The following is a 14,427-nucleotide window of genomic DNA, read 5'->3' on the forward strand; positions in this document are numbered from 1 at the left end:
ATCAGATGAAGCATCTACTCACTAGGAATGGGACCTAATTTTCTGTTCTTTGTAGCAAATTGTCTCTACTTGATCAAGATTAATAATCACTGTCAGTACCACCCTCTTGCTGCTCTCCTTGCTGTCACTGCCTGTTTTCTGGCCCTTCTCCCACTTTCCTTGATACTTTGGCATCCTTGATACTTTCACATCACTATTACCTCTTTATCTCGAATTCCAACATCTACTCATGCAACCCTCTCTTCTTAAACAGGCAAACTAACCATAGCATCATAGTTCTTAGTCTGCCTTGACTTTTTTCCTGTCTGCACTCCTACACCATCTTTTCTGGCATGCTCTAGCCTTGATGGTCTAGTGTAATGCTTCTCACCTAATCGTGGTATCGGACCAGTTAACGTTTCCCCCAGTCTGTCACAGACTGATGCTTTTGTAAAATACAATAAAAATGAATTACTTCCCCTCCTCCCACCAAGTTATCAGGCCACAGCTTCATCTACTTATTACTACTAGTTACAAACTTCTCCACCTTAATCACTTTGCATCTCTTCCCATATCAAAGAAATAAGTCCTCTTCCTATCCAAAGCTGCAGCTTCTTCAGAGAACTTGTTTATCAAATGTTCTGTCTCTTTTCTGGGTCTTCTCCCTGTCACCTGGTTCTTTTAGGATAAACATATGCTTAAATTACTCTCATTTTCAGAAAGGAAAGCTACTTCTTAATCCCGTATCTTCCTGTAGTCAGTACTCTTATATCCTTCCTTTAATAGCCAGACTTCTTAAAAGAATGGGCTACAATTACTACTCCTTCACCTTCCCCAGTCAAACCCACTGAGGTCTGGTTTCTAATTCTACCTTCGGTGGATTATTTCCTGGTGCTTATCTTAATCTTTCTCCTTGAATCTCTAAACTCTCATGAGCTTTTGTTGGTTTTGTTGTATTGCCTTTATTCCTGTTTCCCCCTTCCCACAATCCTTTGTGAACTCCTCTTCCTCCTCTGTCTATGCATTAAATATTACTCATTCCTCTTAGGCACTGAAATCTCTGACTAAAGCAAGAAAGAGAGAAAGAAACAATTCACCCTGGGCATCAGTTACTAAGATACATTCCAATCTTAATAATGTAATTTTATTATTCAAGATTTCATGCCCTCGTCTTGAGTTTTATGTCAGTTTGTACTGTCTAAATTAGATATTAAACTTTATTAGTTAAGCTGCCTTTTTAATGTTGCATAGTGTATTTTTTATCCTTTTATTTTTAGCCTTTCTGTGTACTAATATTTAAAATGTGTCTCTTGTGTCTCTTATTAGTGGTAAATACTTTTTAAAAAATCCAGTGTGATAATCTTTTTAAGTGGAGTATTCAGTTGAAAAACAAAACAAAAATAAACCACAAAAAAAGAAATATCATGTGAGCCACGAATGTGATCCATATACATAATTTTAAATTTTTTAGTAATCACAGTAAAAAAGAATAAATGAAATTAATTTGAAGGGTGTATTTTAGTTAACCTAAGTATCTGAAGGATTATTATTTTAATATGTAGTGAATATTAAGAAATGTTGAGATATTTTACATTCCTTTTTTCTCTTTTGTGTTGTCTTTGAATTCCATGTGTATTTCATACTTGCTGCATATCTGAAATCAGACCTGTTGCACAGTGAAAATCTATAGCTTATTTCAAAAGCCTTCTCTCAGATTTCACACTTGTCCCTTCAACATCTGATAATGCTAAGCCCACTCTTTCCCCTGAAACTCTTGTACCATTTCATTGTTCTGGTTTTGCCTTCTTTGTCTTCCTCCCTGGCCCTTCTTGTTCTTCCCCACACTAAATGTGGCCACTCCCCTTGATTCAGGCCAAGACCTCTGCTCCCTTTCTCCACACCTTTTTTGTCCACTCATAAATGCTTTATTGATTCCTGCATTGATTCTGTTTGAGTCTAAGCTATAATCCCACTTGCCTGCTAAAAATTGCCATATTGTATATCTCTCATCCCAGATTATCTCATCTGAAAACAAGCTCATCTTCTTTCCTTCCTGACCCTTTCTAAACTTAGATCTGCCTCACACGTTCTACCTAGTTTCAACCTTGAAACTTTAGAGTCCTCTTTGACCGTTTCCTGTCCACCATCACCCATGGTCCATAAGCTACCAAATCTTGTAGATTCATTCTTTTTAATGGGTCTCAAATCTGTTTCTTCCATCTCTGCCATCTGCTTAGCCCAGTACTTCATTGTTACTTCATGTACAGTTTATCTGAAATAATTTTTTTTCCTTCGAGTTCATCCTGCAAATTATGGCTTGGCATTTGAGGTCTTGTACATTCTCACTCCAACTTTCTTAGCTTTGCCATCTGCCATTTCACCTCAAGCTCTGTATCTAAATCAGTTGGGTAAGTTGTCTCCCAGACACCTCATTCACACTTCACTACTTCCATTCGGCACCTGTAGAAAATCTGTTCCCCCCACTTCCCACAGTAATCAAGGAATGGATACACTTGTCTGCCTTTTTATGAAGATTTTTTTCTTTTTTAGATTCATATTCTGCTTATGTAAAAGATTACTTTTCTAATGTAAGTGAGTTCTTTCCTCTGAGCTCCTGTATTAGTCTGTTATCACACTGTAAAGAACTCTCTGAGGCCGGGTGCGGTGGGTTATGCCTGTAATCCCAGCACTTCGGGAGGTCGAGGCAGGCCTGAAGTCAGGAGTTTGAGACCAGCCTAGCCAATATGGCTACCAAAAAATACAAAAAGCCAGGCATGGTGGCGTGTGCCTGTAATCCCAGCTGCTGAGGAGGCTGAGGTGGGAGAATCGCTTGAACCCAGGAGGTAGACGTTGCAGTGAGCTGAGATTGCACTACTGCACTCCAGCCTGGGCGACAGAGTGAGACTGTGTCAAAAACAAAAAACCAAAAAAACAAAAAAAAAACTCCCTGAGACTGGGTAATTTATAAAGAAAAGAAGTTTAATTGACTCACAGTTCCACATGGCTGGGGAGGCTTCAGGAAACTTATGATCATGGTGGAAGGTGAAGGGGAAGCAAGGCATGTCTTACATGGTGGTAGGAGAGAGAGAGAGTGAGGGGGGAAGTGCCACACTTTTAAACCATCAGATCTCCTGAGAACTCACTCTCACACTATTATGAGAACAGCATAGGGGAAATCCACCCCTACAATCCAATCACCTTTCACCAGGTGTCTCTCCTGATACGTGGGGTTTACAATTTGAGATGAAATTTGGGTGGGGACACAGAGCCCAGCCATATCAGCTCCTATGGCATTGACTTACTACATTATCTTAGTGGAGTTTCATGAATGACAACTTGCCACTCAACCATGTCGTTAGCACATTGAACCCTTTGTCGGCGCTCTGATTTATATTCCTTTGTGCAATACAGTGTTTTGTACATAGTTGTAAGTCAAATAATTACTAGTTGATCATCCTAAAAGTCCTTCCTTGATTTAAATATTAGCATATATATTTTATATTTTTGTGTCTGAAATGTATATATTGAGGTTGGGTGTCTTTTATTTGAAACATTTCATTATTCGTGAGAAAAGTGTCAGTTTTCTAAAATGGAATATTTTATCTGATATTATAATAAAATGCAATTCTATAGTTGAAGGGGGATGTGTTATTGGAGAGAGCTGTAAGTAACCATTTCTGTGGATTTTCCTTTAGGTTGATGCCGTCAGAATTGTTCACATTCATTCTGTCATCATCTTACGACGTTCTGATAAGAGGAAGGACCGAGTAGAAATTTCTCCAGAGCAGCTGTCTGCAGCTTCAACAGAGGCAGAGATATCCTTACTGGTCAATAGAAGCTTTTATGTGCTCTGGGGTTCCTGGGCCGCATTGCTGCTTGCTGCAGTCATCCTGCTTTAGGTCGTTTCACAAATTTTCTTCCCTTAGATCCAATTGTTTGCTTTTTAGAATTTCTCTCTATTTCTCCTTTTGAGTGGCTTTTATTGGAAGAATTAGAAATTTTCTGACATTCCTGCTCCTAAATGCCAAAAGATCTCAGGGTCAAACACTGCGACAATGAACTCTGTGTGGAGTCCCCTCCATCTGCCTCCCTAGTCTTCTCTCCATTCCTCCCTGCCCCTCCTTCCAGTTTTCCTAGTATCATTTAATTTCTAGGCCATTTACTATCTTGGTCTCTATCCTCTTGAGAGATTCTCTTTTGTGACTTCCTCTCAAAAAATGCAATGCTGGGAACTGAATGCAGTGTTTCATGTTAAATATAACCCCAAAATGATCAAATGGGGCATTTGTTTCCTGTGATTTGTTTCAGTATGATTCCGAGTGTCCTGGCCGGCGCCTCGTAAGTGAATATGAAGCTGATCCCCATCCCACTTTTGTTTTCTTCAGGGATCCTTTCCCTGGCCTCTCGTAGTTTCCTCACATGCTTCCGCTCATCAGTGATCTGCTGAATGCTCAAGTGGGACCCTCAAGTGCAGATATGCAGGCTATCTCTCTGCAGCTCTCCTCTCTGGTCCTCTGCCCTGCAAACTTCAGCTGCAATTACTATTTGTTAAGCACTTACTAGGTGTTTGCCAGGCACTATGCTAAACACCGTGTGTGGATTATTGCACTTACTCTTCACTGCTCTGAAACATTATTCCCCTGCCTCAGTCTGCAGCTGAAGAAATGGGCTAAGAGAAGTTAAGTAGTTTCTCTTGGCATTTGAAAACTTGAAAATATATCTTAGAAATATTGTTTCTCAGACTTAGTTGTATAAAAAGGATTATTATATTTTAATATAAATAATTTGCAGGAAAACTAATCAGCATTTTACAGGATAACAGCAGCAGTCTTGAAAGTGACAACTTCTGAAGATTTAGAAAAGCTTTTCAGATAGCACAGTGGTGAGGATTCGAGTGATGAAACATCAGCTAAATTAAACTTGAGGATGTAAGTATATATGGCATTGGAAACCATGTGGATTCTAGTTTAGAAATTTTGCCTTTAAATGGGCATTATGGGAAACTCAGCATTAATCTTATTTCATTCTTTTGTTGCCATTAAATTGTAATAAGCTTATTTTAAACTTCAGGGTGCTTTCTGAGCCCTTATTAGCATCATAAATTTTGTTCCCACATTTTTAAAGTACCTTGACAGACACACAGGTTGGCTGAACTGACAGGCCGCCCCATGAGAGTTGTGGGCTGGTATCATTCCCACCCTCATATAACTGTTTGGCCTTCACATGTTGGTAAGTATCATGGGGTTGCAATGTTTATTGTTTTCAGAAATTAATAGCATGTTTCCTTTTCCATTACATAGGGTATGGTTATTTTAAACCAAAATTTGACTGTCCTTTAGCAGATGTCATTATTTTGATTTATTTTATTATGTATTAAAAGTAATGATTTATGTCATATTGATTGTTTTTAATAAGTCTGTCAGTTGATATAAAAAAATTAAACTGTTAACTGAAAATTGCTGATTGCTGAATATCATTACTGTCCAGGACACTCCCATTCTGCAGACTTAAAGATATTAAAGGGTAAAATTTGCAAAATTGATTTTTACAGTTGCTGTTTACGTATAGTCCATTGGGGCTCTCAATATACATCTTTACCCTTCTAATCAGTGTAATGTAACTAAATTGCTTTCTTTCTACCTTTACTCTCTGTTCTTTAGTAGCAAGCCTAATAAATATGTTCACTTTCCTAGAAGCTGTCCATCAAAAGGCTTTTTCTAGGAAATACTTTCTCTCCTTTTTAATTTCTCTTTCTATACCACATTCCATAGCAGAGCTACTCTTGGGCTAGGCAGGCTAGAGTTATTAATAAGTTTTATTATTTAATGGCAGACTTTCGATAGTATTACCCTAACCTAGCAAAACATTTTTACTTTGACATTGTCCTTAGGATATATTCCTGTTTTGCCTGTACAATCTGAATCCTAGGAAGATTATATGTTGCTGTTATCTTTAAATCTTTAAGTCAATCTTTACATCAATAAGCTGTGAGACACAGCTTATTGACAGAAGATTTTTAAATTTTCATTTATTTTCAGATGTTCGCACACAAGCCATGTACCAGATGATGGATCAAGGCTTTGTAGGACTTATTTTTTCCTGTTTCATAGAAGATAAGAACACAAAGGTATTGTGTGTGCATGTGTGTGTGTGTGTGTGTGTAGGGTCTGTGTGTGTGTCTACACACAGAGTAGAGAAAAATCTCTTTGCGATTTTAACAGGATGGCCAGGAAAGGTTTCAAGGAAAAGGGTCATTGAGTCAGGACCTGAAGAAGGTGAGGGAACAAGTCTTGTGGATTTCTTGGGGAAAGAACGTTCCAGGCAGAGGAAATAGCCAGTGCAAAGACCCTAAGGTGAATGTGGCATGTTCAGGAAACATCAAGGAAGTTGGTGTGGCTGCAGCAGAGTGAGGAAGACCATGACCATACATGCCAGTTTGCCTCTGTCAGTCCCAGTTTTACCCTATTATCCTAGTGTCCTTCCCTCTTGGAAGTGTCCCAGTTTGAATGATAACTCATTTAGTTGTCCTAAACAAGGTCCAGATCTTGTAAGGCCTTGGATTTGACTCTGAGTTGGGAAGTCACTGGAGGATGACTTTATGTTTTAATGGGATCTCTCTGGCTTCTGTGTAGACTGAACAGTGGGCAGAGGGTGTGGGTGGAATCCGTGGCATCAGTGAAACCTGTTATGAAGATATTGCTGTAATCTAGACAAGAGATGATGGAGGTTTGGTCATGGAGGTAAGAGTGAAGATAATGAGAAGTGGTTGGATGCTGAATATAGTTTGATGGCTACTAATAGTAACAACTACCATTTATCACCTATTGTATGGCATGTACTTATTAGGTGCTTTACGTAAATATGCTGTAACCCTGACAAAAACCCAGAAGGAGTATTATTCCCATTTTATGAATCAACAAACTGAAGCTCACAGAGGTTAAACAGTTTGATCAGTGGCCAGTCTTGCCATTCTTTATTTGGATTCTGTTTGAATTTTATGTTCATGTCAAGAGGTTATAATATGTGTCAGTTCAAACAAAAAGAAAATTACTACTTAACATTGTAGGTATGAATTCTGCTAAGAATACCAATAGTGTCTTATTTAGTGCATTAGTTATATTCTCAGAATCTGTGTTAATAATGAATATTTTCCATAAAATCAGTTTTCCAGAAACACTAAAGTTCAGTACCTTGAACTTTATACATCATTTGAAATGCTTTCAACCTTGTCATCATGCGTTTATTTATTTATTGTCATCATAAGTAGTTGTTGAATAAGTTTGTCAGCTTTCAGGATGGCAGTTTGAATGTTCAGGTTCTTAGGTTCCTGGTTCTTGTGTTTGTTAACAATTCCCTGCTGTTACATGAGCAGATATTTGGTTGTGACCATCTTATGTTGACTGAGCATATGATCCTTTTTATAGAAATTAATTTATGGCATATTCCATCTTTGGTATCTCTTTTAACATTCTGCTTCTAGAGGGACCTTTGGGGTCTTTCTCAATATTAATCTTTCTTTGTGTGATATTTCTTTCTTTCTTTTTTCCTTTGATAGACTGGCCGGGTACTCTACACTTGCTTCCAATCCATACAGGCCCAAAAGAGTTCAGAGTAAGTATGAGAGAGACTTATGTGTGTATTGGAGGGCTAATCTCCAATTCAGAGAATTTATTGTTTTGTTTCATTTTATTCCTTTCACTGGTAAGACACTAAGACACTGCATTTTTATTTATACTCATTTACAGCTCTACAATGAGTTAGAATCTCTTTAGCAGCTTGGATACTGGGGACCTAGGAAGCTAGGGTCATATGAGCAGTCTCTTCACTGTAATTACATCACCACAGTCCTGCCTGACATTTCCTTTTGTACACTTATCCTAACTGAGCTGCTATTTTTCCTTTCTCTGGTAAATCATAAATCAAAGACTGAACATGCAGAGTACTAGATTTGTATAGATTCTTGTCTTTGCTGTGTCATAAACTTGATTTAAATGTTTGCATAGATCCATTTCCTTATTGAAATCCAATTCAATCTAAATTAGCAAATCTTTTTTTTTTTTTTGAGACAGAGTCTCACTGTGTCACCCAGGCTGGAGTGCAGTGGTGTAATCTTGGCTCAGTGTAACCTCCACCTCCCGGGTTCATGCATTTCTCCTGCCTCAGCCTCCTGAATAGCTGGGACTACAGGCATGTACCACCACGCGCAGCTAATTTTTGTATTTTTAATAGAGATGGGGTTTCACCATGTTGGCCAGGATGGTCTCAAACTCCTGACCTCAGGTGATCCGCCTGCCTCGGCCTCCTAAAATACTGGGATTACAGGTGTCAGCCACTGCACCCGGCCACTAGCAAATCTTAATTGAGTAACTACTATATGCCATGTTCATTCATTGTCTAATTGGGAGATAGAAGCAAATACTGTATTGCCTTTTTTCTTGTCATATTTATCAATTTATTATTATAGCATTGTTTGAAATGTCAAAGAATTGGGAAACAGATGCTCATCAGTACAGAACTGATTAAATAAATTATAATACATTCATATAATGGAATAAAATGCAGCCGTTAAAAAAAAAAGCAAGGAAGCTTGGTAGTAATACACAAATATCTCCAAGATATTTTGTTAAATGGAAATGCAGGGTAGAAGAACAGTAAATTACGATTTGTGTAAAGATGTAGAAGAGAAATAGATAAATACCTAGTCAAGAAAAATTAATTTTTAAAATTTTCACCACACTAATGCATGCATATGCATGAAAATATTGAGTGGTACAGAAGGGCTTATAATAAATAGTTTCACTCCTCAAATGGAACCACTTCTTTCTCCTTATTTTCCTTTTAGTTCTTCTGTTACTTTGATATCTCTAAATAATATACTTATGATGTTCTTTCTTGATTTACCAATTTTGGATATTTTCTATTCTTATTTATTATTGTGTTATATTGCTCTCACAAATGAGGATTTAGCTCACTTATACTACCCCATCTCCATTCTCCTCAATGTATTTATGTTACTATTTTTCGTTCTGTTGGTTACTTTTCTAATCTTAAAGTTTGCTTATTTATTCTATTAACAATTGACAGTAGACAATATTTTTTGGCTCCCTGCTGTTACTTGTAGTTTTACCCTAAGCATTTATATTTTCACAGTTGTAAGCATCTATGTTCTGTGTTGTAACCATAATTGCATTTTCTGTGCTTTGTCTATGGTTGATTCTGAGAGTAGAAAATAAAGTGTTTATATTGTTATTATTATGTAAAGATTATTCTCTGTACAACCAAGCAGTGTAGTGTACTATGATTCCACTTCCTTTCTTACATAGCTTTTTGTTTTTTACATGGGGTTTTGAGTGGCTTTTTCCCCTTATTTTTCTGCCTTTATCATCTCCCAGAGCTCTACATCCTCAGAAGTAATATCAAAATATTTGGAATCCTTGCTTTTCCTAGGATTGCTCCCTTGAAACCCACTATCCTCTTACCCTGATCTGGTATCTTCTCTAGGCCTACTGCACAGCTGACATTCTGGGACTTTCCTTCATTATTCTCCTGGGTTGGATCCATTGTCACCTGGATTTTATGTTATCTTTCTTGGTTCACTGTGTCATTTTGCTGGAAAAGACTCTCTAGTAACTTCCTAAGAATGGTGTGTATTTGAGCTAAACTTTCTGAGTTCTGCTTGTCTGAAATGTTTTTATTCTTAATTAATAACCTTACTAGATAAAGAATTCAAAGTGGAAATTTTCCCCCTCATAACTTTGAAGGCATTGTTTCATTGTTTTTAAACATCCAATGTTACTGATGATAAGCCTTTGTAGGGCATTTTTTCCCCCTCTCTGACAGCTTTTAGGTATCTCTCTTTATTCTTGATGTGAAATTTTCTATGATTTTCTAACTATGATATAGTTAGAATGTGGATATTTTATTCAAACTGCTGTACACTTCAATCAGAAAGTGCTTGTCTTTCAGCTCTGGGCAATTCTCTGTTGTTTTTTGTTTGTTTGTTTTGTATTCCCAGATAAAACAATCCACAACCTACCTAGTTCCTGGAGAGAGGAAATCTTATTTGTAACTCAGTCCAATTCCATAATTTAAACAGTTTCTTCTAGTTTATATTGGTCTTTGGGGAATGACTTCTCATTCCTTCAATTACTTCCGTTACTCCCCATGTTCACTCTAAGATGGCATCAGAAGTATTGGGAAGATGACTTAAATAAATCTACACTGTAAGGAAAGGAGGCTTTCTAGTCTCATGCTGGTTATGGTAGTCAGTGTAGGAGTCCTTGTTCTCATGGTCAGTGTTCTCCTTAATTTATCCAATAGAATCCTGTCTCATGGACTTGAAGTCCTAGCAGAAGGAGATGCATCACTCACTTCAAGTCCATGAGACAGGATTCTATTGGATAAATTAAGGAGAACACTGGTGATGCTTCCTCTCTCACAGCTCTCTCCTTCCTTTTCCCCCTAAGTTAATAGGACAGAGATATCATATCCTTTTCTCTATTCTTTGATAATTCCTCCCTGTTTTTTTCCCTTTCTTTTTCTAGAACTCCTATCAGTCACAAGTTAAAGGTCCTAAATTGACCTAATGACTCTTTCTTTTTACTCATATTTTCTGTCTCTTTTATTTTGTTCTAGTTTCGGCTTTTTAAAATTTTATCTTCCAACTCTTTTATTTTGGCAATTTTATATTTTTAATTTTCAAGAGGTTTTTCTACATTTGCTGGTTACTCCCATTTCACAGCATCCTTTTTTATTTTATTGATATGATATTGAAAATGTTAGATTGCCTTCTGTTTTTTACAGTTACCTGTTTCCTCTGATAATTTTTTTTTTGTTTAATTTTTAAAATCTTCCTTGTCTATCCCTTTTTAAGAATAAAGCAACAAAAAGTGAAGTGATAGCTCATTATTTGTGGCCTTGGCTTGTCAACATGAGGCTTCACTTTACGGTGAATAGGTTGGGAGCCAGCTCTTTTGTTCAGGTATCACTCTGTTCTAGACCTGAGATATCTTGCTGTGGGACACCAGTCTTAGCCATTGCTGTCATACTTCCTCCCAGACAGTTTATCATTATTATTGTTATCATTATTAACTATTAATTAGAAGAATTCTTGATGCTGCTGTTACTGCAAATGATAATGATTATTATTATTATTATTTTGATAAAAGAATGAAAGCTTGGTTATTAAACATTTGGTGTATACGCAGGCCAAATCATGAAGGAACACAAGAGAGTAGCTAGAGTCTCATTGCTGGTAGGAGGAACAAAAGGGGTCCAAGAAATCACATAAAGGGAGGAACATGATAAAGCAACTTCATAAAGTTGCTTATAAATTTCTGGGCTAATACTTGAGCAATGTATGCATGGATCTGATCCTAATTAGCATAATTTAGAACAGAATTAACCAATAGACCACCGCATAGATCCTATACTGACCACTAGGTGGTGCACATGCAAGTATGATCCAAAGAACACTACAAAGGCTCTGAAAAATTAGAACCGCTGCCTACAGAAGGCTGCGGAAAATTGAACCTGAACCTAACTAGGTGGATTGTTACAAAAGTAACAACATTCTCCATAGAATATAAACAAGACCCAGCGTGTCAACATAATATTCCAAATACTGGGAATCCAATTCAGAATTACTTGGTATGTGAAGAACTGAGAAAATTTCAACTTGCATAGAAAAGGACATTAACAGATGCCAACACTAAGCTGACACCCATGTAGGAATTGTGTGATAAAGACTTTAAAGCAAATACAGATTGAGTATCCTTTATATGAAATACTTTCAGATTTTAGATTTTTTAAGATTTTAGAATATTTGCATTATACTTACTGGTTGAGCATCCCTAATCTGAAAATATGAATTCCACAGTGCTCCAATGGTCATTTTCTTTGAGTGTAATGTTGATTCTTATAGAATAAGAATATAAAGAATGAGAATATTTTTGTATAGCTGTACAGTGTGTTTTAAGCTAAGTGTTACCAGATTCAAAATATTAACAAGTTTATAAAGTAAAAGAGTTACAGTAAGCTAAGGTTAATTATTGAAGAAAGAAAAAATTTTGTTTTTATTGTTATTTATTTATTTTTTGTGATGGAGTTTTGTTCTTGTCACCCAGACTGGAGTACAACGGCAGGATCTAGGCTCACTGCAACCTCCACCTCCCGGGTTCAAGTGATTCTCCTGCCTCAGCCTCCTGAGTAGCTGGGATTACAGGCGTGCACCACCATGCCTGGCTAATTTTTGTATTTTTAGTAGAGATGGAATTTCACCATGTTGGCCAGGCTGGTCTTGAACTCCTGACCTAAGGTGATTCATCCACCTCGGCCTCCCAAAGTGCTGGGATTATAGGCATGAGCCACCGTGCCCAGCCAAGAAAGAAACAATTTTTAATATAGTGTAGCCTAAGTGTTCAGTGTTATAAAGTTTCCAGTAGTGTACAGTAATATCTTAGGCCTTAACATTCCCTCACCACTCACTCAATTGCTCACCCAGAGCAACTTCCGGTCCTGCAAACTCCATTCATGGTAAGTGCCCTATACAGGTGTACTTTTTTTTTGGTCTTTTATTCTGTATTTCTACTGTACCTTTTCTGTGTTTAGATACACAAATAGTTGTCATTGTGTTACAGCTGCCTATGGTATTCCATATGATAACATGCTGTACAGGTTTATAGCATGGGAGCAATAGGCTATACCATATAGCCTGGGCATGTAGTAGGCTGTACCATCTTGTTTGGTATAAGTACACTGTATGATGTTTTAATGACAACGAAGTTGCCTAACGATGCATTTCTCAGGACGCATCTCCATCAATAAGTAATGCATGACTGTATATCCATTCGATCAAATATTATTCATAAAAAAGAAACAAAGTATAGAAGCATGCTACAATCTGAAAGAATTTGAAAACATAAGTGAAAGAAGCCACACAAAAAGTCACATATTGTATGATTTCACTTATAGGAAGTATCCAGAATAGCTAAATCCATAGAGACAGAAAGCAGATTGGTGTTATCCTGGGCTGGTGGGAAGGGAGAATGTCGAGTAACTGTTTAATAGGTACGGGATTTTATTTTGGAGTGATGAAAATGTTTTTGAACCAGATAGAGGTGGTGGTTGTACGATATTGTGAAGGTACTAAATGCCGCTGAATTGTTCACTTTAAAATGGTTAATTTTATGTTATGTGAATTTCACCTAAATTTTAAAAAATGTGTAAAAGGATTTTAATGGACGTTTTTCCAAGGAAGATATACAAGTGGTCAATAAACACGTGAAAAATTGCCCCAAATCATTAGTCTTTAGGGAAATGCAAATAAAAACCACAATGAGACATTACTTCCCACACACTACTACCCAATGTCATCTACAGATCCAGTGTAATCCCTATCAAAATTCCCATAACATTTTTCACAGAAATAGAAATAAAATCATAAAATTCATATGAAACTACAAAAGTTCCTGAATAGCCAAAGCAATCTTGAGAAAGAAGAACAAAGCTGGAGAAATCACACTATGTGATTTCACAGTATATTATAAAGCTATAATAATCAATGCAATATGGTACTGGCATAAAAATAGACACATAGACTAATAGGACAATAGAGAGCCCAGAAATAAACCCATGCTTATGCAGTCAACTAACCGTCAACAAAGATGTCAGGAATATTCAATGGGAAAAGGATAGTCTCTTCAATAAATGATGTTGGGGAAACAAGATACCCACATGCGAAAGAATGAAAGTGGATCCTTATCACACGTATATACAAAAATCAAGTTAAAATGAATTAAAGACTTAAACATAAGACCTGAAAGTGTAAAACTACTAGTGGAAAGCAGAGGAAACACTCCTTGACATTGGTCTTGGCAAAGATTTTATGAATACGACTCCAAAAGCACAGGCAACAAAGGAAAAAATAAATGGGTGGGACTATATCAAACTAAAACGTCTGCACAGCAAAAGAAACTGAACAAAATGAGAAGGCAACCTACAGAAGGGGAGAAAAATATTTGCAACCCATATATCTGATAAAGGGGCTGATATCCAAAATATATAAAGAACTCACGTAGCTCAATAGCGAAAAACCCAAATAATATAATTTATAAATGGGCAAAGATCCTGAATAGACATTTTTCCAAAGAAGACATATAAATGACCAATAAGTACATGTAAAGGTACTCAGCATCACTAATCCGAGAAATGCAAATCAAAACCATAATGAGTTAGGATGGCTATTATCAAAAAGTCAAAGATAGAAAACAGTATAGAGATTCCTCAAAAAACAAAAAATGGAACTGTCATATGATTCAGCAATCCTATTTCCAGGAGTATATCCAATAAAATTGAAATCAGTATCTCAAAAAGGTGTTTTAAAAAACCAGAAAATAACAGGTGTTGGCAAAGACATGGAGAAATTGGAACCCTTGTACACTGTTGGTA

General features: G+C 36.8%; 2 protein-coding genes across 11 annotated transcripts in view; one reads left to right on the plus strand and one right to left on the minus strand.

The window, feature by feature from the left end:
- Positions 1 to 14,427, minus strand: part of MTCP1 (mature T cell proliferation 1) — a 74,565-nt gene that overhangs the window by 9,581 nt on the left and 50,557 nt on the right. The window lies entirely within an intron of this gene.
- Positions 1 to 14,427, plus strand: part of BRCC3 (BRCA1/BRCA2-containing complex subunit 3) — a 48,733-nt gene that overhangs the window by 2,164 nt on the left and 32,142 nt on the right. For all 10 annotated transcript variants that reach the window (XM_008962326.4, XM_008962325.6, XM_057301166.2 and 7 more), the window contains exons 4-7: positions 3,675 to 3,794; positions 5,121 to 5,208; positions 6,018 to 6,106; positions 7,535 to 7,590. In XM_008962326.4, coding sequence (XP_008960574.1) covers positions 3,675 to 3,794; positions 5,121 to 5,208; positions 6,018 to 6,106; positions 7,535 to 7,590 — 353 coding nt within the window. The remainder of the gene's footprint in view (positions 1 to 3,674; positions 3,795 to 5,120; positions 5,209 to 6,017; positions 6,107 to 7,534; positions 7,591 to 14,427) is intronic.

Source organism: Pan paniscus, chromosome X, assembly GCF_029289425.2.
Source record: "Pan paniscus chromosome X, NHGRI_mPanPan1-v2.0_pri, whole genome shotgun sequence".
Taxonomy (NCBI): Eukaryota; Metazoa; Chordata; class Mammalia; order Primates; family Hominidae; genus Pan; species Pan paniscus.